Consider the following 25,092-nt stretch of genomic DNA (forward strand, 5'->3'; position numbering starts at 1 on the left):
CATGTTTGTCTTTGTATATCTTTTAACCAGGCGCCTATATAAGCGTCCCAGGAATGTCATTATAATACACAGCTTGTGATGGTAAAAGCCAAAAACATGTATGATTTGTATAAGAAGAAATGTTGTGTTGTTTAAAACAAAAAAAATAATAAACAGTGCAACATGAATGTTTTTGTGATCAGTGATTACCGGGATTGAAGTAAGGTTAGAGATAATGATACGGTAAGAGACAAAGCAAAGTAACTTTTCATAATGAGACACACCCATTTCCTGAAATCATCTAAAAATGCTGTTAATTGCCATTTTTGTCTCACAATTACATTTACTTTATCCTACTTCTTTTTGAAACTCTTCATTTAAAGTATTTTTAGATGTTTAGACCAATACTTTATCATATTTCAATAACACCACTCAGTTTAAAGGTATAAGATCGGAGCTGTTGTTTTTTTTATTTGGATCAAAGTTACGTCATTCAAAATTTATCCTACCTCAGTATAAATGACAGCAAAGCATTAAAGCCTCACCCTTTGACTCAGAATTTATTAAAGTAATTTAGTAAGATGATCCTAGTATATTTGACGAAACTGTGCCAGTTGTGAAATGGTTAAAGATAACATTGACAGTGGAACATGAGGAGTAGGTTAAGGGTTTGATTTATGGATCACATTAGGATTAAAGTAATGGTTACTCACTGAAATCCAAAACAATGAAAAACAGAGTGAGTACGTACAGCCTTCTGTATACATTATCCTTCAGTTCATTGCCTAGCCGTCATTTCCACTCTTCGAACTGATATCATCTTATCAAAACAGGCAATATAAAAATAGTAAACAAATTACATTAGAGCATAAAGGTTTCTCTGCGGCTTCTGTGGGACAAACTGTTTTGCATTAATTGCATTTTTGCAGTCAATGCACTATATGCTCTGTAATGTATCAAAATGTCTTAGGAAAAAGAGGGAGTTACTGAGGGCGAGACAAGGCGTCTTGTGGAAAACAAGTTCTTATCGCACAGAGCTTACAGTGGTGTGCTTATTCCCTGGAAGAAAGGAAGTTCCTGTTTCAAAAAGAAAGAGGTTTTGATTCTGTCTTCCAGGAGATAATTTCCTCTGCAAAGCATCTGCCCATCCTTCACCCTTGTTTGTCTCTCTGGATTAAACGCCTGCATTTTCTCAGCCTCACAGAGAAACTGTAGTTCATCTATGACGTTTGCTCCTCCCATGCTTCTTGCAATAAAGAACTGGTTCTATGTTGGGTGTGTTTTTTCTCTTTCAAATAGAAGAATTTCCCTCACGCTTCAGAGCTCTTCTCCTTTAAAAGTCCCTCAAGATGGGAGAGTAGAGATGTTTCCCTGTGCTTCCTCTGAAGTTCCTCAACGTCCTGTTCCCATAATCACAAACAGACACACAACAAGAGGTGTCCAAGACAGCTGTGGTTACTCTCCCACACACAGAAAGTATCCTTGCACAACACCGTCAGACTAATAAATTAAAGATCAATCATGCTTCTATCTGAACAATCTGCAGCAAATGATCACAGTTAGAGGAAATATTCTGCTCTTACGTCTTCAGACAGCAATCCTCTGCTTGGTTTGTGAAACCTATAAAGCAGGGAGGCAGCATGAGGGTCAGAAGGAGTCCCCTTTAGGACTCCTGAAGGGGCCTCTTGGTCCTTAAGCCACACACACACATTGGCTTCCTGTCCAGATGACGGCATACCCAGTCTGGCTTGAAACAGCTCCCCCAGACATGCCTGCAGTATCTATGAAATACAATTAAACAGAACAGCAAAATTCAAATTAATGTCACACATGGGAAAGACATTGAACAGTACACCCATTAAGAAACAGCCAGATTATCAACATCAGCCTTATTTGAAGCTATATTTGAAATCAAAAAAGTACTGTCAGAGGTTAAACAGTTTCCCACACTATTAACATTTAATGCACACTTTGAATGTTTGTCTGTACCTTGAAGAAAAGCCTCTGGAAGGCAGGACCAGAGTCAGAGCTCATGTCTTTCATCTTAACATGGGACAGACAGTGAAGCAGCAGCAGAGAGAAACCTCCAACTGACTGGAGCCTCTGGCGACGGACAAAGAGTGCCTCTTCTGCCTCCTGTCAACAGAGGAGTCGTTCACATGCATCCAGGAGTTATAGTCAAGAACACATTGCATTGCAATCCATTTACAACACGGAATTAAAGCATTTGGCTGGCATTAAAGTTTTATGATTAAATGGAGCACACAAATGACAAATGGCATTAACAGCCATTAATGGAGCAAGAAGGGGAAGTGCCTTCTTCACCAATACACGTCTTTAAATGAGCACTTAGACTGTAACATTTCCTATAAATGCTGTAAATTCTAGATGGCAGCTGGAGTTGTTTGTCTTTGCATTAAAGTTTCATGATTACATAGAATATATCAACCAGGAGTGCAACAAATGGCTGATAAGATGACAAGAAGAGGGAGAGCCTACTTCACCAATACAAATGTCTCTAACGTGTGCTGGAATTCTTGTTTGCACGTAACAAGGGTAGCTGTAATGACTCCTATTAAACACACTAAATTCTAGATGGCAGCTGGAGTTGTATGTTGTGCAAATGAAACCCGCATAGACAGGATACACTTCAGATATTGCAAACTGTTAATGTAGAGCCTGTGGTTGCAAGGTCATGGCATTGAATGGTTGCCCCAGTCTGCAGCTGTGCAGACTCTAATAGAATCTGAAACCTGCCGCAGAAACAAACTCTACAACCCTGAGCGCAGACAGGAACCTAAAGGCTGCGGAATTGCTGTTTATTTACTGATTTGAGGGGTCTTTCAGTCTGACCCATCTCCTCTGTCAGAGTTGTGTGAATAGAGACAGAGTCTTTTGTGTTCAGAGATCAGCAGGGCTGAACAGGATGTTCTATAAAGACTTTCACGGTTGGGACTGCACGCTGAATTGCCCCTTCAGCAAAGTGAGGGCCCCGAAAAGATGTAGTAGCAGCAGAAAGCCACAGCAAGCTGCTGTTGTGGTGTCGTCTGAGCTGTTTTCAGGTACTGGGAAAGACTGATCAGAATGCAAATGAAGGTGCTGCTGGCTTGTTTCACTTTTCTTCATTTTCTACTGTGTTTAATGCAATTCCCTCATTTTCCGTTGTTATTGCCACAGAAAGCATCATTTACAGTTGTCAAGATAGTTTATACAGTGATGGAAGAAGTGTTCAGATGATTTACTTCAGTAAAAGTAGCGGAACAAAAAATAAAAATACTCCATTACAACAAAAAGTCCTGCACTCAGAATGGTCACTTGAAGTCACCCTAATGCGTCAACATTAGGGTTATTTTTTGTCTATTTCTCACCATGTTTCACCTGCATCCGTACTGTATCTATGGGGCTGCCATTGTTGTTTAGAGGAGTAAGGTAATTGGTTTAGAAGGCTGTGTGACATCAGAGAGCGTAACTGGGAGTACACCGATCTGGTACGAGTTCAGGGTTTGTAAGTTGTGGGTTTGACTGCTTTTCCAGTGCACTTTCACGGGTAGAAGGTTGTAAAAACACAAGTTACGGGTTGCCTGGAACGCGCCATGCTACTGCGCAAACTCTGGCTCCAAATGACATCACCAGCACAAGATGGCAGCAGCATCATCATGGATATTTTGGCTTCAGTTTTGTACAGTGGGGGTGAATGGAGACACGTCAACCATCTTTTTATACAGTCTATACTTAAGAGGTAAGAAAAAAACGACAACTACCAGAATCCACTGCACCACACTAGACCAAAAAAACACCCACTGGTGAGTAATGTAATGCGAGTTTGGAGATTTTTTCCACAGGAAACAATATGGCGGCGACCTAGAATTACAGACAGTGAATTAAAATATGTTTATTTTATCAGCACTGCTTAATTTTACTGTTTGATCTCATCTTTCAGGCTTCATTTTTACAATACAGGAAACAGTAGGGCGCCTGCTTCTTAGTGCAATAAAATATATTTTTGAAGACAAATTAAGGCGAAAAATGGGCAAAACATTAACAGAATCTTGGTTTATGTTTGACCAGTGCTGCCTAGTCTTCCCGTTTGATCTGAGTTTGGTTTGAATTTAAAAACGAGAAAGAGATGGTTAGCTTTTTCTTACAGTCTGCTTCCATACTCTTTGCATCAGTGGTGGGAAGCATACGAAAAAGCAGAAGTACAACCTATATTTATAGCAACAACCCTGGAGCCAGCAAAAATTTAAGCTGAGATGAGCAGGGAGATCTTAGTGCTGGTAGGATGATGTGAAATTTACCAAAGTTAATTTACACATACTTCCTACATTGTTATGACACATAGAAAATAATGTGATTGAGTAAACGTATGTCGTTACTTCCCACCACTGACAGTTTCATAGTTATTAGGGGTCTGTTAGCCATAACTGGACTTTCAAAAGCTAAGGGTTTTTTCTGATGTTGGATGGTGTTGAATAGATTAATATTCATATTCACCAACTTTACCTCTCAGCATTCTCTCCAGTGAGGCTATGAACCACAGATATTTATTATTCTTAGATTTTTTTTCTTTTATTTCTATGACTATGACAGAGCGAAATCCAAGCATGTCAGCATCTGCATGACATACTGGGTTTGTTTGTTTTCTAATGCACAATACCATTTCAGCAGAGAAAGGGAAAACCACAAAATCACAAAGGCCCTCCAGAGCTGTACTGGAGAATATTACTAACATGCGTTATAATGGAGCCAGAGGTTCCATACAAACAATAGTGTTAGCCAAGAACACAGTGTTCTCTATATGGACTTCAGTAGGAGGGGCAAATCTGATGTAAATCCTGGGATTTGATTCCAGCACTGCTCCACACAGCTTTTACAGAGTTGTTTCAGTTTGTTTCACTTGGACAGATTCTTTGTTGGAGCACTGTTAAAGATCTGCACGTTTACAGTGCAAATATTCTCGATGCTTGAGAGAATGATCTTCAGGAATCCTGCAGCTTCAGCGAGTGAAATGCCTCGATGCTTGAGATTCCAGATTGCTTAAAACTAATCTCTACAGCTTGTTTGGGTTTTAGATGATCTTATTTCAAGACCTGAGTATGTGACACTGAGCATAGCAGACACTCAGTAGTATTATTCCCCTTCACACAAACACATGAAGTACAGCCAGGCAATAAGTCATCTTTTAAAAAACAGTGATAAGTATTTTACATCCATCTCGAAGGTATTTTGAGGGTTTCATTTCAAGTGCATCATCTGTTTTATCGGTCATGTTTTGGGGTGCTTTGCTTGAGACTATTGGTTGATACTTTGTTGATGCCAGCTATGCCACACACAATACGTACAGAAAAACACAAAGAAAATCACTTTCACAGAAAAAAAGCTTTAAGATTACCTGATAAAAGAAGGAGTTTCTGAAGGCGTTGTTGAAATAGTTGTTGTTTGGGAGACTAGCTGCTATCTGAAGTGAAATGGCTGGAGTCTGTTGAAAAAGAGAACAACAACCCAATCCTTTGTTATTATGATATTCTTACTGAGGCTCAGTCCACAGTAAAAATGGAAAAAATATGTATGCAATGAATGAATAAATACATGTGTGACAGGAAACAGCATCAAGAAAACACAACAGGAAGAATAAAAGTGAAAGTAAGATGAGATATTATGGACACAATCAGCCTGAATTCTTAAGGAAGGTCAGTGTAAAGCCCCTGAGCCCTCACACCAAAAGCCAAGTCACCTTTGGTCTTTAACTGGGATACAGAGATAGAAGGTTTCCTGCTTGAACACTTCAGGCCACACCAAGGCTCATAAGAAATTAAAATTTTAAAAATAGCTCAGGGCCAGACCACTCACAGCCTCAAAATTAAAGAGTAAAAGCAGTTTAAAAATGAATAGGCAGCTAGGTTGAAAGTAAGAGTGAAACTGCAGCACTAACCAGTTTTAGATTATGCAATGTGTGTATCAGGTACAGTCCGTGCTGGTAGACCAGGAACTCTCTGGGGTTAAGCACCGACAGGTCCAAAGGGATCAGCTCTCCCTCACATTCCCACTGAGCATCGAGGACGTCTATGAAACTCTTGCTTATGTCTGGACAAAATATTTGGTAAAAGAGTGTTTCAAGTAGAAGCAAAGCGTTACTGTCACCTTTTTATGCCCACCTGAGTTTGCAGCTTAACTGTTTTCTTTCAACAAATGACCTGTAAACGGTTACTCTGCAAGACACAGTGATGAAACATAAAAGGTAAGATTTGGGGGTTTTTAAACATACAAACACAAATCTTTAAAATCGTTTTGTGAGAGCTTAGAGATTTCTGGGTTTGATATGCTTTCAGATTTTTCTGGCTGTTGGCCTGGTCCAAAAATCACACATCTGCTTAAGAACTGATAAATGCTTGGAAGTAATATCTTTACTTGGCACACACTGGCACTGAAGTAAACATAAAGTTCAACTGAATGGCCTAGTTTCACATGTGTTGATTATAAACCAAAATATTGGACACATTAAAATTTGATGATGATCCTGATGATGACCAAGATGAATAGTCAGGGGATCATCAAAGATATTACAATTAATCCTGTGGGAACATGAATGTTTGTATCAAATTTGATCAAAAACTTGAAAATCCATCGAAAACTTTGCAAGACATTTCACTTAAAACCACAAAAGTGAACCATATAGTGGTGTTAGAGTAAAAATCAAGTGATCACCAAAGTCAAAAGGATTCAAAAATATACTTTATACTTTTGTTCATTGTATACACATATGAGGAGGCAGGTGCATGATGTTTGGCTTAGATTCTTTCTCATGAGTGGGCTTGTGTGGACGTTGTAGTGGCTGTATTTGAGTGGGGGACTGTTGATGCAGAGATGCAGGTTTGCTCTGTGGGCCGGATGTTGGTTAAAGTGGAGGGTTTTACCTTCGTCATTTCTCAGCACAGAAAATAACGTGCGAGATATTCTGTGACCACATTCCCTCATCTGCTGTTGTGTCTCCTCTTCTGCAGGGTTTCCAAACCACCAACAATAACTCTGAGTTTCTCAGTATAGTGTAGTATAGACTCACACTTTTCCATTTACTCGCCTACTGACAGTTTTTGAACTGATGGAAAAACTCTTTTGTTGATGAAGAGAATGTTAACAGCCATAAACTTGAGGGGGGGATAATATGAAAAGAATGAAAAAGAAAGAAAGAGAGAAAGAAAAGAAAGACAGAAAAACATACCTACAATGTAATTATAATGCAATCTCTGGTTGAGCCCTAAGGACAAAGAGGCGCCAGGGTGGATCTTGTCAGGAGCTCTTTTCCCTTTCTCCTCTTCCTCGATGTCTTTACTCTCGCCTTTAAGGTCACAACCAGACCCGTAGAAGGTGGCTGGCCTGTTGCAGGTCAGATCCCCTCTAGAGCAGCCCTTGCCCCCTACAGGAGGAGTCTGTTCAACAGGGTCTGGGGAGCAGCTTTCTGGAGAGGGGCATAGTGGGGATCAGGTCCTCTGACTACAAGCCATCCCAAACCAGTCCCCATTTACCGGGGCCTAGTCTAAGGTGGTCCCATCTTTCAGATAATAAAGAGATCACGAATAGTGGGTTGTTGAGTGTGGAGGTTCAGTGTAGAGGTTAATGGTATGTCTGTGTACGGCCTAAACATAAAAATGCCATCATGAGAGGAGAGATGAGAAGAATGAAGGTGAAAGAAGGTCTCATGGCAAACCATCCAATATTGGTTGAGATATTTCAGTCTGGGCCAAAGTGGTGGACAGACAGATGTACACTGCGATCCCTAAAGTCATGCCACCACTAGGTCTAATAAAAACACACTATTTCTTTGGAGTTACACCAAGATCTATTTTTACTACATGGTGTAACAGCACCTCAGTAAAACAGAGCTGAATAAATTACACCCTGGGTCCCTGAAGCCAAACAAACTAATAAAAGCCTGAACACTTGATGTTCAGAAAATGACTACCATCTGGGCTTCATCAATGCTCTGGAGAGTGTAAAAATAAGACAGGTTAAACAAACATGCAGGCAGTGCCCTTTTCACAAGTGCACCATAATAGACCCATAATGGGACCCTTATTTAGTATGCATGAATATATATATAAAAAATACTTTCAGAAAGATCAAGCCTGTATTCCAGTTTTCTCCAGGTGGGTTTGATTTTCTCATGTTTGCGTTATGCTTCAAAAAATAAGAACCACAGCAAGCCCATTCTACCACTGAAGGTCCAGAAGAAGAGAAGGAGGACCAAAACTGGTCATTGATTGTCAGTGATCATATTATAACAAAATAAATGTTTAATCAACTGAAGTTTGATGAAAGTCAAGTACATTTGCTCGTAGTAAACTTTATAATCATGATAATACTTATTTATAATCATTTCTTTATAAGTATTATCATGATTATAAAGTTTACTACGAGCAAATGTACTATGACCTTACGACATGTGTGTGTGTGTGTGTGTGTGTGTGTGTGTGTGTGTGTGTGTGTGTGTGAAATGAGTGAAAGCGGAAATGGAAAGACTGAGGGAAAGTACAAAGACTTTAATGTAGCCACAGATAGTCGTTGAAAATGGGAAGTGCCTGAATAAGCACAGATTAGTTCATGACTGAGATTGCATAGGAGCTTGACCTAATGTGCTCAACTTTCGGGAAAGGGGACGGCTTTATCATGTAACACTTGTTTGCAGCTGCAAAGATCACCCCATCTGTAGCTCCCCCGGCTTGACTCATGCATAACTATGAAAGCATGATAATAATGAAATAAAACTGATATTGAACTGATATCAAATTATTATCAGAAATGAACACTGAATTGTGCAAAGTTGACACCTGGGTCAAGGCAAACAAATTGTCACTTAATATAAAGAAAAGCTCAGTTATTTACCCCTAGAAATCAACATGCAACAAACACTCTACCTAATGTTCATATTGACAATAACATCTTGGAAAGGGTCATTGTAACTAAACCTGTTTGTAACTCAAACAAGATTGCAAAAAATATCAGAAGAATACGTCATCTACTGTCTAGAAAAATCCTGATCAATTTATATTATACTATGATTTATCCTTTCATTTCATACTGTAATATTATGTAGGCAAGTACTTTCAAGAGCAACGTCAACTGTATCCTTACCTTACAAAAACGATTTATCAAAATGGCAACATTTTCCAACAGATTCACTAGATCCACCCCATTACTTCAGTCCCTGTGCATTCTTCCCATCTTTGCTGTAAATATTTTTCAGATATGTGTTTTTGTTTATCAATCCATCCACAAGTTACTTCCAGTGTGTTTTCATTCTGTATTTCAGTTCAATTCCCAAATTCATTCACTTCACTTCAACACAAGGTCACAAAGCCAAGCCCTGTTCTTTTTTCCCCAAACCTAACCACATGCGTTAGTTGCTGGAGGAAAAAAAAAGAAGTCAATTTGCATTGTTGTACTGACGTAGTGTGTTTATTTCTGTAGCCTATGGAAATGGTAAATTTCCTGTGAAAATGGAAGTGTAGTTTGAAAGGACAATGCATGAAACAGGCAGAACTTCAACATCTAACACACCCAAGGTCCCTTTTACGTCGTATCTGCACGTGGAAAGTCCACTAAGGGTGCTAGTGAGAAGGCAGTGAGACAGGCTTTAGGAAGAAGACAGTTAATAGCTGGATGAATCACCTTTGCACCAGTCTATTTGATTAGAAACTTGCTGTGTATGTGAACAGGCAGGCTAATCTCATCCACTTTAATGTGAAGGCTGGTCTGGACTCCCGTACAGGAGTGCCAGGGTAACAATTGAATTGAATAATTGATGATTATGCTGTCTACAGGTGTTGCATGTGTGCTGTGCGCACACATAAATGTGACTTTCTGCATACAGTTGGTGCCTGTAGGCCCATTACTCGGTGAAAAACCCTAACTGTATCCAACCTACCAGCAAGCTCTCCTCTAAGAAGCCCTGCCCCACAGGCCCAACCCTTTAGCTGCAGCTCCATCCTCTTCAGCAGCTGGAAGAGAGGCGAGAGTTCCAGCAGTTTGTCCCATTCCTCTTCTGGGGAATCAAAGCAACATGGATGGACAATGTTAATGTGTCACACCACATGTTACACATTTAAACTATGTATTATTTTACATCATGATGTCACCTGGAATCATGGGGACTGTGATACCGTGTGTCGGCTGAGCAGACTCTTTCATCGGCTGGCTCTCTGTTAGGAAATCAAGATTAAAATGAGTGATTATTTAATTATTGATTATTAATTCTTTGTGAAGGTTAGCATAGTTTAACACAATTACCATAAAAGAGGAAAACCATAGCCTGACTCTTTCCAACAACAAAAGTCACCTACCAGCATATCTAAAGCATGCAAATCAAGACAATATACAGCAGTGTTTTTGCAGGTTTTAAATTTTTTTTTAAAGAAAACTGTTTCTTCACATTATTGTTTTAAATCCAACCCCAGCTGCTATATCCCTCGGGACTCCACCACCATGTCCTTCATACTTCGTACTTCCAATAATCCCTCCAGTCAAACTTCCTTCCAACATCTCCCACACATGAGACCTTGCATGCAAGGAAGTGAGCGGCAAAACCAAGAGCACAACATGAGCAGAGGACACGAAATGAAATGAAATGAATAAATGAGTTAAGGAAAAAAAATGGCAGCGTAGGGAGCCTTTTAAGGAAAATCTAATTTTCTCATGCTTGACGCAATGCAGGACCTCCACAATGCATCTACTATTGCTGCGAGGGAAAACATGTTTCCATTTCGGGAGGATAAGGCATCTGGCTATCAGTGCAGTGAAAGCGATGACACTATGCATGGCTACAGGAAGGCTGTCCTCCTGCCAGTACTAAATATAGCTGTCGGGTGGTAAGGGTCCAGAGGTATATGGATTACGGTTTGATAAGTTTGGAATATATCTGTTCAACTCTCAGTTAACTCAAGGCAGGACCAAAGCACATGAATAAGATTGGCAGGTAACTGTTTAAATCTGTAACAGACATGGCATCTGTTGTGAAATATATTGGGCAATGTAGCATTTGTGTAATGAATTCCGTGAAGCATCCTGCATTGCAGAACACCATGTGTTAACCAAATAGAAGAGGAATTAACCAAATGATTCTCCTCAGCTTTTACCTGCTTTGTGCCCCATCTCAAAAAAAAATGTGTTGCTTAGACCTAAGTAGTTGAAGTTCAGCTTTGTTTGTCAATAATAAGTCAAATTCCATATGAAGCTGCAACCATTTTTTATAGAGACTGGAGACTGGGCTGCTCTGCAATCTAAAAAGTTCCTCTGTAGCTCTGGCTTTCTCAGTTTCCCTCATAAGAAAGCGTGATGAAGTAGTTTGCCCTCATAAGTATGCTTTGAGAGCCTCCCAAAGGCCCCAAGAGATGCCAGGGGTATCATTTACTTTGAAAGATAAAAGAAATCTGTCTTGCAAGAAACTGATTTAATGCTTCGTTAGCTCACATACCTGTGCTGAACTGCCAATGTCTGAAGGGTTTACCATATTGTCTAAAGTCTACATCGACAGAATTAGAGGCATCATCAGAGATGAGGTGACCCCAGACAATAGTCTACTATCCAGAAGAGAGACATCAGTTTATGAATATGTATGATGAACACAGGAAAAGAAAGATTTAGTGGAGGGAAATTTGAAGCTGAGGATCAAACGCGGTCAATGTGATGTGAGTATTTATGGTCTTTGATAGTGAGAAAGGTTTTTTGGAAGATTTGTCTAAGTTGCCATTTTCGATCAGGTTAGAATCTTTTCAGCAATACGTAGTGGACTGTTTCTCAAGCAGGTGAGGTGAATCTCCACAGTTTCCTCCACCAGTAAGGTAATGTCTCACCCCTGTTTGACTGTCTACCTGTTATCAATATTGTTAAGCACAGTATCTCAAGTAGACAGATTTTATATGGGTAACCCTAACCCCTGGCTCTAACCCCTAAACCCTAACTTTAATTCAGTAATGGAAGTGCTGTGTCTGATGCTGAGAGAACATAGGGCATAATTTGGATGATAAAAAATGAGGTGGTTAGGGAACAGTAGGGAGTTACCTGAGCCTGGCAGAAAACTTGCAACAGGTATATAAACAACACTGAAGTAGAGCAGAGCACAGGTCAACACGGGTCAAAGGGGTTTTACAGTCAGTAGGCTACTGCTGTATAATTCGTGCTCTGTCTCACCCTGGGAGTGAATGCCAGAGGATGTGGTGTGTCTTTGTGAGGTGTGTGTCGGTGCCGAACTGGCCTGCAAATCAGCGTCCTGGGGTTGAGCTAAATTGGCAGGCTCCCTCAAAGACTGGGTGGAGATTCCTTTAGAAACATAAACAATCACAGACCTTGGAAACCACTGCAAGCCAGAAATCGAGCCAAGATGGTCAAAGTATCTCGTCAAGCAGATGTGAGGCTTTGTTGTGCAACTTTAGTTCTCTATAGACTTCAGACATGTTTTATTAAGACAACACACTTTATGTTAGAGTGCTAGTTTTGATAGAAACATATAGTATTGATGTTCTTCCTCACTGTAAAATCCACCTGAGGGGTTTTTGTACCTGCCATAAACCATAAATATAAGGTCTTACACTTGTCAAATTCATAATCACCCGATTCCTCACTGTTCTCTTACTTCCTTCTACTCTATCTCTCATCTCCAGAGACATTAAAAAAAAAACAGAACACAATGGAGCTATTGATTTCTTACTCCAGCACACATCGACAGGGTTCACTTTAATGACGCAGTGGCTGTTTTTCATCTCGCTGCTCTATCCTGTTGCATTTTGACAATGAGTATGCCTAACAATATTTCCTCGCGTTCTCCTCTCGCACACTCCATCCACACACATATACCGAAATGTTATCACAGAGCAGCTTGAGAAGCACTTACCTTTCACCACAGGCACAGAGGCTGTCCAGACTCTGGAGGCTATCTCCAGCCCATATGCCTGCTTTGTGGACAAACCTGAAACATGTCAGAAATCATTCTTAAAGAATAAACGTGCAAATAGTCTTTATATTTCTTATTGTCAATATGACGTGATGTCACTTCAGCCAGAGGCCCTGACATGAGACATGTGAGGGGAAGTGATTGCTCCCAGAACAGTTCCTGTTATCTGAATAACAGGAAACAGTAGCTCAAGTGATGGGAAATACCTACAGTGCCTACAATGATTGTTTGTCAGACACTGTACATTGTCATGACACACCAATTCCTTGGCTTGCGCTTGAGATTAAAACACCCTCAAATGTGGAACTCTATGTTTGAGCCTCTCTTATTTTAAGAATCCCATGAAAAGAGCTGACTTGTTCCTTCAGTACCAACAAGTATTGTCTGTTTAGTCAAAGCCTGATATACAGTGGTTAATTACTCCGCGCCAAAGAGCTCCTTTGATTTTTTAAAACTATTAAAAACACATAAACAAGCCCCACTGGGTGACATAGGTCTTTATTACAGTAAACATGGGTGCTGTAGTTTGTTAAGAGTCAGTCCCACACACACTATCCCGCTGTTGTAAATACTCACTGAAGCACTAAATGTGTATTAATACACAGCTGAAAATAGTCCCCAACAAATGTATCATTTGATCCTGTTTAATGTGATGTTTGAATCCTTTATAAAAATTAAAGTATTTTGAAAAACCATTGGGCTTGGTTTGGTCTTTTCATGGGAATTGTTGGCAATAAGAAAAATATAGACTAACACCAGCCTTATCCTTTGGCTACCATAGCAAAATGTGTGCAAAAACACGAGGAAAGGTTGGCTGCAGCGTAGCAATTTCAGAGATAGTGTATCAAAACGCTTCACTTCCACGGATCCATGATACAGAGTGAAGCAGAAAATTAGTCTGACCTCCAAAGAATGCCATTATTCAACAAGGATGTGTGCTTTCTCCAGAACTGCATGTACTAAATATCGAAATGTTTCCCTCTAGTTACATATTAGCATCCCTGTCATGTAGTAAATATAGTACTCCTATCTGATACTGATTGGGTACCAGAAATGTGCTGATTGCAGGTGTTGGGGGAGAAGCTGGCAGGCTGTTTGTCTTCCAGGAGTTGGTTCAGTCTCTCTAGCAGAGGCAAAGCCATCTGCTGGAGCGAACCTACGACCTCCGCAGAAGGTCTGTGTCCACAGCACTGGAGCAGACCATATTCCTTGTACCAAAAGTTCCCACATAGTACTGCCTAGATAAACAAGAAGAGGGAGGTGGCTCAGAGTAACACAGCAGAGATAATCAAAATAAACATTTCTCAACTTCTTGATAACTCTCAGTGATTATATAATTGGGCCCAATTGGCTTTGATTGTTCATCTGAGATTTAGATGAACAGAGTGAATGGTGTAAAAAGTCAAACATACACTTCCCTGCATTACATATTTAAGTTTGTTTATATTCAGTGTTATTTATGTGGTGTGTCTGTGTGTGTTTTGACCTGAGCAGTGTCGGCACGGAGCTGCGAAAGGTGTCTGACAAAGTGCAGCGCGTTAAGAGCAGCCTCCAACTCTGTCTGTCTGGAACAACACCGCTCCCACAACTCTCTCTGTCTCAGCTCTCTGTCCTGGAGGAGGAATAAACACAGGCTTGTGTGAGAAGAAGCATGAAGTCTTATTTACATTTAGATGACAGTGTTACAGAGTGCATCTCATAGCACCGGGCTGGCGTCAAAGTTCAATTACCGGACTCTTTAGAGCTCCCTATAGTATCATGAGTCACATGCAATTGGCACTGGTGACATGAGAGGGAGCTGAACATCTGACCAAAGTGTATCAGTCATGAATTAAGCTACAGGGCCAAAAAAAAAAAAAAAACCCAGGAATGGATTACTCTAACCAGAGCATGGAGGGTTGTGGCCCAGTCTCCTCCATGTGTTGTCCATTTTTCTTTGTCTTGTTGCAGCTGCTCCATACAAACATCCACCTTATCAAGGCCCGACACGAGCTCTGAGTGCCAGACACACTGCTGATCCCACTCCTGCTCATCACCTATACACACAGACAGCAATGCACAGAGCCAACTCAAATAAAATATTGAACATTCAAATTATGTTAATTACTACACAACTGAAGGGTGCGATATGAGACACTGGCATGAAGTGTCTGTCTTTTGGCAAGTGATGAATATAACCACGGTGCGGGTCATGAGTGTAATTTCCCTCATGCTCTTCATTCTGCCAGCTTGCCAGACAATTTACCCTGTGTGAGTATGTGTAGTACATGCGGAGGCAAGATCAGAGCCAAGTGGGAGCGCTGAGCTGCTCTCCTCTGCGCCTCGGTCTGTGCTGAATCCTGCAGCTCCACGGCTGCTTCCTTCAGCTGTCTCCCTGACCACTGGACCTGCAGCAGAGTACACACCTATTCTTGGAATATGAAAAGTAGAGGCACATATTTGCATACTAAAAAATGGGAAACACACATGCACACACTCACACAGCGATATAGTGACTTTGCAGTTCGCCCTAAACCGATGCATAAACTTGCAGTTCACAGCAGGATATGAAAAGCTTCTCTAGAATTACTTTCTAATGCTGTTTGCCACAGCATTCATACATCCCTTTATTCATTTCCAAATGTTCAAAAGGCTGATTCACTTTGAATTCCCCCTCCTATACTCAGAGGCCAGGCTATAGATGATATATACAACCAAAACAGGAAACTCCCCTCCGCTGACCTGATAAGAGTTTGCTTCTGTGCCTCTAAAGAGACACTGGAATAGAGCTGAGTCCAGGTCAGAGACAAAATCTTCCTCCCGCTGCCTCTGTTGCTGCCAGTAAGTGTTTCGCACACACACTTCTCTCTGTAGCGCCTCTACCTGCCAGCAACAAAAGGAAGTGCATCAGGTGTACAGATTCAATATAAATGAATTCAGTGTGCTGCAAAATAAAATGTTTAAACAAGTAAAGACTTGAATAAGTTTGATCAAGTTTGCAAACTTGAATAATCAGGTAGAAAGTTGCATGGCTTTTGTTCTCTGCGGTCACACACTTCTCTCAGTTACTTCCCCACCTGCACACTATCAGTTTGGTCTGCCATTGTTAGCCAGTAGGAAGCTGTTACAGGTACAATGGTTTTCCTGGACACATCCAGCCTGGCTCCAACCACTGTGGCCAACACACCTGTCACTGGGTCAACAGTCTGTGATCCATAACGGATGGCCACCAGGCCTGTGAAGTGCAACAGCATAGACAACAAAAAGGGTACAACTTGTCTGATTCCGTACTCCTTAATAGAATTTAAAAGTGGATTCGATAAACTGTGTCGGGTGACTTGTGCAATAGCTTGAGTTTCACAGTACAGTACCTTTACCTCCAGGGTCCTCCATAGTCCCTGCCAATGGTATAATAGTCCCAGAGACAAGGTCAGTCTGACATCCCAGCACAGGTACACAGAGACCAGACCCCACAGGGTCAGGGTACTCCAGCCCCAGCAGAGCTGGTACACACATATGTGAACCTGGGAGAGGCATCTCTCCTGGTGTGAATGATACAGGAGAGGTCAGAAGGTTAGAGTGGAGGAAACAAAATACGATACAGTACATATGTAGTTCTATTTACAGTTTTTACATTAACTTACTATAGTGCTGTTTATTTAGCTAAGATATAACAACCTCTTAACAAAAGTAACTGCAAAAATCGGTAGCACTTTATAATACAGCCCGTGTCTTACGGCGTAACTTCCCGTGTCTGACGGCGTAACTCCCCGTGTCTTACGACGTAACTCCCCGTGTCTTATGGCATAACTTCCCGTGTCTTACGGCATAACTTCCCGTGTCTTACCATATACTTATTGGGACTTTCATGGTAACTCTCTGACATCTACATGGCATTTTAGAGGAACCTGTTGTGTAGTTTCGCTTGTCTTACAGTAGACCTGCCGGGGTCTTACAGTGGAACTGCTACTGTCTTATGCTGTCACTCCCAGTGTCTTATAATGGAACTTCATGCGTCTTACCTTGCACTTACTGGGACTTCCCAGGTGACTCTCTGACATCTACCATGACATTTTGGGGGAGCCTATATGGTTTAGTTTCACTTATGACTTACAGTGTAACTCGCTATGTCTTACAGTAAACGTCTTACAGTCCAACTCCTTTTGTCTTACCATGTAGGCCTACTTATTAAAACTTATAACTATAAAATCAGATATGATTTACAGTTTTAAAATACGAAAATCATACTGCAATATGTAACCTGTTTAATCACACAGTGACAACTTCAGAGTTATAAAATATCTTTATTCTTTACCGCAGACACCTGGTACTTACATGCTAAGTGCCCAAGACTTCCTGTAAGTACCAGGGACCAGGCTGTATTGTAAAGTGCACACTGTTCACCCTTCCTTACCATGCAGGTACCTAGTACTTACACTCTAAGCACCCGAGACTTCTGCTGTACCTACCAGGACTTTCCTGTAATTACCAGAGACCTACACTGTACTTATCAGGGACCGGGCTGTATTGTAAAGTGCACACTGTTTCCCTTCCTTACCATGCAGGTACCTGGTACTTACACTCATTGTGTGATTAAACAGGTTACATATTGCAGTATGATTTTCGTGTATTTTAAAACTGTAAATCATATCTGATTTTATAGTTATAAGTTTTAATAAGTAGGCCTACATGGTAAGACAAAAGGAGTTGGACTGTAAGACGTTTTACTGTAAGACATAGCGAGTTACACTGTAAGTAAGTGAAACTAAACCATAAAGGCTCCCCCAAAATGTCATGGTAGATGTCAGAGAGTCACCCGGGAAGTCCCAGTAAGTGCAAGGTAAGACGCATGAAGTTCCATTATAAGACACTGGGAGTGACAGCATAAGACAGTAGCAGTTCCACTGTAAGACCCCGGCAGGTCTTAGAGGAGTTACGCCGTAAGACACGGGAAGTTACACCGTAAGACACGGGGAGTTACGTCGTAAAACACGGGCTGTATTATAAAGTGCTACCCAAAAATAAATACAGACAGAACAAGGCACATGTTACAGACATGATTGTGACTTCACGGCACATCTGGCAAAGCATATTGAACACTAAAAGGAGCAAAACTAAGAAGCAGATTATCGAGCAGAGCACACATGACCACACGAACACAGCAGCTGAAATTATGCAGAGAACAAGATAAGCCTGTCATGAAGGGCAGATTGGCATCAGCCTTGAGCAGAGCGACAATGTTTCAGTGCTGACATAATTTGATTATTGATGTGTCAGGAGCTCAAACAACTAAAAAAAGACTCATAGACTCATATTAAACTAGCCAGTTTTGTGGGATGAAACAGATTCGTCAAACTCATGGTCAAACAGCATTGTGGGTAATCTGATGTACTGTATGTCATGAGTTTTAATGTCTTTATCTTTTTGAGTTCACGGTATCTATGTTTGAAACAGAAGAGAATATGGATATGGGCTATATATAAGTGTAATATATGTGCCATTATAATGAGATTATGTGGGAGGAGCAGGCCACATGTTGAGTAACTGTGGAGGGTGGGTACTTATGACAACTAAAGGTCATATTAAAAGTGTTTGAGGTAAGAAAATGTCACCCTTCAGGCTCATGAAACCTTTTAAAAGTTAAAACATACATATGTAATTTTATGCCTGAAAGCCTTTCTGTTCTCTGTAGAAGAAGGCACCTAAGGACACCATTTTGAAAATCTAAAGTACTTTATCTAACATATTTTCAATCACAACCAAAGGTATGAAGAAGAAACAGATAACCAGTACAACAAACACAAAGTAGCACGTTCTTTTCACAGCAATGAGCAGATTTATGGCATTAAAGCCAAGCAAAGATTAAAATGAAAAGGTATAAGTGGAAAAGTGGGGGGTGTTTGCTCCCTTAAACACAATAGTTTAGAGAAAAGCAGAAGATGGATTGGTCAGTGGCACAGGAAATAAAAGAGAGCACCTCATTTACAATATGGAAAGGAGGAGCAGGAAAGGACCACATTAGCACAGAGCACAGAAGGGGGATATTTTTAAAAAGTGACTTTGTGATGTATTGCCCTCGGGGGACAATTCAAATCCACACTCCCTTTCACTGGCATTTCCTCACCCAGAATGTCTCCATCCTGCTGCAGACCTACAGCCCAGTTCAGCAGGATACCCAACCTAGTCTGCAGCTGCAGCTGACAGTGCAGGCTCCTTCCCCAGGCCTGCTGGAGCTCCTTAGCTACACTGAGGAGATTATCTTGTCGACCGCTCCCTCTCTCGCTGCCCTGGTGGTGCTGCAAAGTTTGGTCCGACCCCCACTCCTCAGTTAGTGGCTTTAGGAGCTCCAATACTTTGAACATCACTGCCAGAACCTAATCGAGAAGTTTAAATTCACTCAAGTTATTTTTTCTTTTTCATAGTATTCATTTATTACAGTAATAGTAAGCCTCTAGAAACAGCTCCTGAACAGACCTTGTGGTTTGATTACTTTCTCCACCGCTACTTTCAAGATCAAAAACTATTTTTGTGAACATGGCAAGATTTTTAGGTGCTTAGGAAACACTGGAAATTTAAACATCTACAGTTTCCTCTTGCTTGACACAGTCAAAAGCATCTAATCTAATCGAGCACCTTGCTGTCTAGAAGGGCCTGGTATCCTCCTGCGTTAGGCACAACTTGCCCAGCCCGTATGCTGGCCCCCCCTACTCTCACCATCCGCCCACTCAGAGGTTCGATGAAGGACTCGGCCAACAGAACTCCACCTACTGGCAGCACAGCTCCTACACAAACACACAGAACAAATTACTGAAGATAAAATAAACTCGACATGGGCTGTGCTGAAGACTCAGCCGCAGCACTGACCTGTGACTGGATCTAGACTGACCCCAACAGTGAGCACAACGTTCCCCGTCCTGGAGTCCAGCATGGGGTAGCCAATCTGTATCGGCTGAGGGAGGCGGGTGAGGGGACAGACATGCACCCCTCCCAGTGGGTAGACTAGTCCTGTCTGGGGGTGGATGGTTACAGCCAGAATGGGCACTGGGACCCCTGTGTCTGGGTCTGCCATGGGGACACCCAGCTGCAGTCTCTGGCCTGGTTTGAGGCCTCTGAGCCGGGTGCTGGGCAGAGGCTGGTCTGAGTGGCAGGAGGTCGGGTAGGGAATGAAAGGAAGAAGAGGACTGTCCCACTTCCTGCTGTCTCCTGAGAAAAGCACAGTTTAATCTGTAAAAAAGACTCTTGAAAATGTCAATGATCTGAGTGTTGCCCACTTAGCCACTTTCCATTTCAATTACTGATTTCTTCCACTTTTACAAATGCCTTTTAGGAAAACACAGAGAACGGGCATGATAATATTAAATTACTTGTGATCATTTGGTATGCATAATCAGTTTTAAGAAATAAAAATCTAAAACACAGATGATAGAAATATTTTTCACAAAACTGTATTCTGGCAGTATTCAATTTCCCACGACACATGCACTTCCCAATACTAAACACAGGCCAGTCCATCACCTGCATAAATTTTTTGAGGAAAGCACAAGTGAGCAGTGTCAAAAATAACCAAAAAAAAAGTCCTGAATTGAGCAAAAAGCGGAAAAGAAGGAAACATCTGCTTCCTAAGATGAGACCACAACTGCAGAGAAAAAAGTTTTTGGTGTTGCAAAGCCAAGAGTCTAGAAAGGAGCTAATGTGTTTTTATGGGGTTGATATCAAAGTATTAACTAATGGATATTATTTAAAGGTGTAGGTGGTTTGAATTTTAGCTGCCATCAAACTGCACACCTAAGTGTTATTTTATATTGTGTATATTTGACCAGTTATCCAGTGTAAAGTATCAATGCATCCCTTTTTCCTCTTTATCTGGTTCAATCATCCCTCAAACCCCACAAGCACTCATCATATCACCTGTGCATGAGTCAGTTGTGAACACTAGAGTAGAGCTTGCAGGATCATAGGCCACGTTGCCAGCTATGGGCATAACTCTGCCGGTCTGTGGGAGGACGAAGAAATCAGGTGGCACCGCCATGGTGTGGCCGCTGCTCAGCAGCATATGGCTGTAAGCATTTGGCCTTATGAGGCCTGTGACTGAATCACAGTCAAGTGCCCGACTGACACGCAGAGACCCATCAGGACCTGGAGAGAGGCAGAAAGACAGACTGTTAATTATTAAGCTGATGATTTAAGATGTTTTGAATGTGAGTCTAGTCACATGCTGGGTGGACAGCTTGTCACGCTGATTTCTGCTTAAATGGATCGCTGCAGTGTAAAAACTTGGATCAAGAAGAAAAGCATGTGTCTCCATCATTTTGGTACACCTCTAACCCTCCAACTGGTGCGATAGCTTTGTTTAAAATACCTATATTCCATTTTATGAGCTAACTGTTACACAAGAAATAATGTACCTAGTGTAGCAGGGGGACACTATAGGACCCAGGCAAAATTTAGCCAGTCAAGGTGAGAGCACCTGAGCTGTTAAGAGGCTCATGGAGCACAGGTGTGTCAGCCTCATTCATGATCTGTGATCACTCCTGTAGACATGCTTGGTCCTAACAGTCCAGGTGTAGTGCCAGAGGAAAGGCAAAGTGCTGATTGCCGTTTAATTTACATTATTTAATTTGGTGCACTGGGAGTTCACCTGTTGAGTTGTGGTGATATCATTTAGATTTGCTGTGGCACTGAGAGTAGTTTGGGTGTTTTTCTGTTGGAAAAAAGGGTTTATTTTGTGTGTAGTTTTGGTCATCCATGTATAGTATACTTCAAGTGTATCAGCCTATAGATTGGTACACCACCCCTCTGCAGTAAGACACTTTAATTTTTAACTGTTGTTATAGTATTGCTGTTAGGGACCCTGAGTTTAATAAAAACCTGTTATGGCATTTTGACCCACACTGACTGTTGGCTTTGTTATTGAAGTTCACCTGTAGTTAAATGAAAGTTAAGGTGGGAGTTACACTAGAATGAGAGAAAACTCAATATATGGACTTGTGTGGGTGTAAAGTAATGCTGTGAAAGGTGTACTACCTGTAAGGAGGATACAAACCAAATGTGTGCCTCTTTTTTTTCACTTAGACCACCTTGTTGTTGTTGTGCACATTTTTAGCAAAAGATGGTGCTGTTTCTCTAAGATTTAAGGATGGAGCTTTTGAAGGATGAAGGCCAGGCTGAGACAGGTGAAGGCCTTAACACGTGTCAGTCAAGAAGAGACTCACGTTGACCACAAAGATATTGCAACACAACAACAAAAAGAGGACCAACTATAACGTCTGGCTCCTATATAGCAGTGGTTCCCAACCACTTTGAGTAAACTGACAACCCCTGACTAAGTGAAACATGATATTTCATATCATATTCAGTGCATTACAGTAACAATGCAGAACAGCTGGTAAACTTTACAATTAACCCAAATAGTGGATGCAATAGCTGTGGGAAGTTTGTGTAGAATGAGTGCTTTGGAGCAGATGATTTCCTGTGAATATTGCATCAAAGATTAATTTTCCTGGTATTTTTTCAAACTTTTTATACCATTCTCTACACATTTATTTATTTTATTTATTTTTTTTGTTGTATTTCTAACAATTATTAATGCTTAATATGCTTCTTTTTCAACAGACTCAGTGTTTCCTTCTCTCTAAAGCTTGGTCATTTTTCTGTTGGCTCTTTGGGTATTTTAACTGCCTACTTTACTGATGCTTTAAAAACAACAGTCTCATATAGTTTTCTTCACATAAATGAATGAAATGCTGAGATACAGGCCAATAATATATATGTTAAAAAAGTTTTGTTACACCCTTTAAAATCAAGAAGGCCTCATGTCCCCATGTGAAGCTTTGGCGACCCCTACTGGCAGTTGGGATCTCTAGGTTGGGACAGGTGTTGATGCCTTTTACATATCTGTGCCCAGCCAGGGGCCCATTGTCTCATTACCACCTATGTCCAACTCAGGGGTGTTGGACTCACCAAAGATGTGGTCCTTGGTCAGCACAGTTCCAGTGTCAGGGCAGAGCAGCTTGGCCCCTATACCCTCACCCAGAAACCCCCAGGCCCCCTGACGCTGGCACTCCGCTGACACCAGCTCTCCCATCTCATCCACCAGGGACGTTAGCCTCTGGATCAAACTGAACATGGGAAAGGAGAGATTGTAGATGTAAGGGTATTTACTCTGTTCTGCTTGTTGTTTGTGACACTTCGCAAAGGGTAAATGGGAGCTTTACTTCTGCTGGTGGTTGCTGTTAATCTTGGACAGGAGTCTGGTGCATTCTCTGAGCTGGGCTGTGAGCACACTGTGGACCCTCTGCTGGGCCTGCTGCTCTCGCCTCAGCACCTGAAGAAAACAGCAGAGCAGTTTATGATCAGTCAATTTATTGATTAGTTATTGTGACTTGAACAAAACAAACAATTTGATGGCATCACTTCGGGCTTTAGGATTTTCAGAAATTCTGTAGACCAAAGGATTAACTGACAGTTGTTAGTTGCAGCTTGAGAAAGATTCCTGTGTCTTTAAGATCTGTCTCGAACACATACATACACTGTCTCTTCATCTTTACTGTCCTCTGTCCTTGTAATTAGAACAGATTGATTTAGTTTTTCCTCATTTTTTAATAATGTAATAATGGGAGATGCACAGATGGGAATGTAATGTAATAAAAACCTGCAGCTGGCTGTCGAGCAGAGTCCTCAGCTGTGACGCCAGAGTCTTCCGTCGCACCACCTCCCTCTCCACCTCCCTCTTCACCCTCTCATAGCCCTCCCCCATCCTCTCCTCAGTGATCAAGCGTGGGTGGAGGAGCTGCAGTTTCCCAAGCACTCCCTGATATAGCTCCTTCACCTGGATACACACAGACACACATATGAAAACAAAAAAATGACTGCCACATTGTTTTCATAAAATCGCAGTAATCAAATCGCACATCCGACCCCACGCCCATGCGGCTAGCACACATGTAACACTGGTGAGACGTGCACGTTTGTGGGATGATCACGGGTGTGAGGTGTGCCATCTCTTTTTACATCTTTATCACCTCAGCTGTCCTGAGGGCTGTAACAACAACCCCTGTCGACTACACTGCAGCCAACATTTTGGTGGCACAAACAGGAAGGACGCAGGAGAGACAACGGTGTGACAAAGAACAGAGGCGTCCCAATGTGACATCCAATATGTTTCAATACAGTTTAACCTTATGAGTGAAGAAGGGACAGTAGCAGGTGAAAAAGAAAAGGAGATAAAGATAAAAGCTGAGTTATTGGAAGGAACCTGTGCTTGTGAGAAATCAGGGTATGTGAAGTAGACTTAATAAGACAAGACAATATAAGATGGGCTGGATGAGAAATCAATACCACTGTCATATTTTACCATAATTACAAAGCTACAGCCAGCAGCTAGTTAGCTTATTTTAGCATAAAACAGCATGATCCTTTTCATTCCCACTCAACATATGTTGCAGGTTGGGCAGAAGCCCTGCGCATTACTAAAATGATGCCAGGGGCAGCGTTGCATGTTGACACAGAAGGGGTCAGTGGTACGAAAGGGTTTGGGGCTTTGTTCGCAGATGTTGCTTAAAAAAAACACCTGGCTTTGAGTAGCACAAACGCATGAACTATTCATAAAACAGTAATGTGAGAATGTGTAATATAGGCTATTAAGACATCAATTTGTTTGTAAAACAATCAAAAGGGGAGTTTCTGGTGTCCCAGGCATGGGAAGAAACTTCAGAGACTGATTACATGCATCATGTACTGAAAAAGAGGGGGTCAATTCTTTCACATAGTGTTATTTTTGCATATAAACTAAGAGCTACAGGCCTCGGTGGTGAGCTGTCCCAGCCGCGTGGTGACAGACAGACTCTGTTTGAGCAGCAGGCTATAGAAGGTGTTGCTGCTGAATGCCTCCAGATCCACCTGGTGCTCGTAATCCCAGAACTCCTCCAAGGTGTCTGCACAGACTGCTGTCGTGAGAGAGATACACAAAGAGACAGAGGGAGAAAGATGAGTAGAATATAACAAGAGTTACTGCCTCACGTTTGTATGCCTCCACAAACCTGTCAAGTGGCAGTTAGAGTTTACATCCATGTCTGTGAAAACATGGACGCTTCACACACATCTTCAACCTGGCAGCACAGAAGATCTGTACAATCAGCACAGTTTTAAAGTGAGCACACAAGATTAATGTCACCAAGTCAGTATCTGACCAA

The 25,092-nt window shown here is 41.4% G+C and overlaps 1 protein-coding gene across 1 annotated transcript; it reads right to left on the reverse strand.

Annotated features, from left to right (window-relative positions):
• Positions 1-868: 868 nt before the first annotated feature.
• Positions 869-23,829, reverse strand: si:dkey-103g5.4 (uncharacterized). Its single transcript, XM_049575910.1, has 24 exons — positions 23,812-23,829; positions 23,553-23,729; positions 23,116-23,225; positions 22,862-23,019; positions 20,810-21,037; positions 19,766-20,104; positions 19,535-19,683; positions 19,026-19,275; positions 16,273-16,443; positions 15,979-16,136; positions 15,644-15,784; positions 15,168-15,309; positions 14,807-14,958; positions 14,409-14,534; positions 13,971-14,160; positions 12,863-12,937; positions 12,163-12,291; positions 10,113-10,175; positions 9,902-10,018; positions 5,912-6,063; positions 5,372-5,458; positions 1,969-2,115; positions 1,563-1,760; positions 869-1,379 (listed from the first exon to the last, which is right to left on the reverse strand). Exons 1-24 carry the CDS (start codon positions 23,827-23,829, stop codon positions 1,290-1,292), a joined length of 3,567 nt encoding a protein of 1,188 aa, XP_049431867.1. The 3' UTR covers positions 869-1,289.
• Between the last annotated feature and the right edge of the window lie 1,263 nt (positions 23,830-25,092).

This window comes from Epinephelus fuscoguttatus, linkage group LG5 (genome assembly GCF_011397635.1).
Source record: "Epinephelus fuscoguttatus linkage group LG5, E.fuscoguttatus.final_Chr_v1".
In the NCBI taxonomy this organism is placed as follows: Eukaryota; Metazoa; Chordata; class Actinopteri; order Perciformes; family Serranidae; genus Epinephelus; species Epinephelus fuscoguttatus.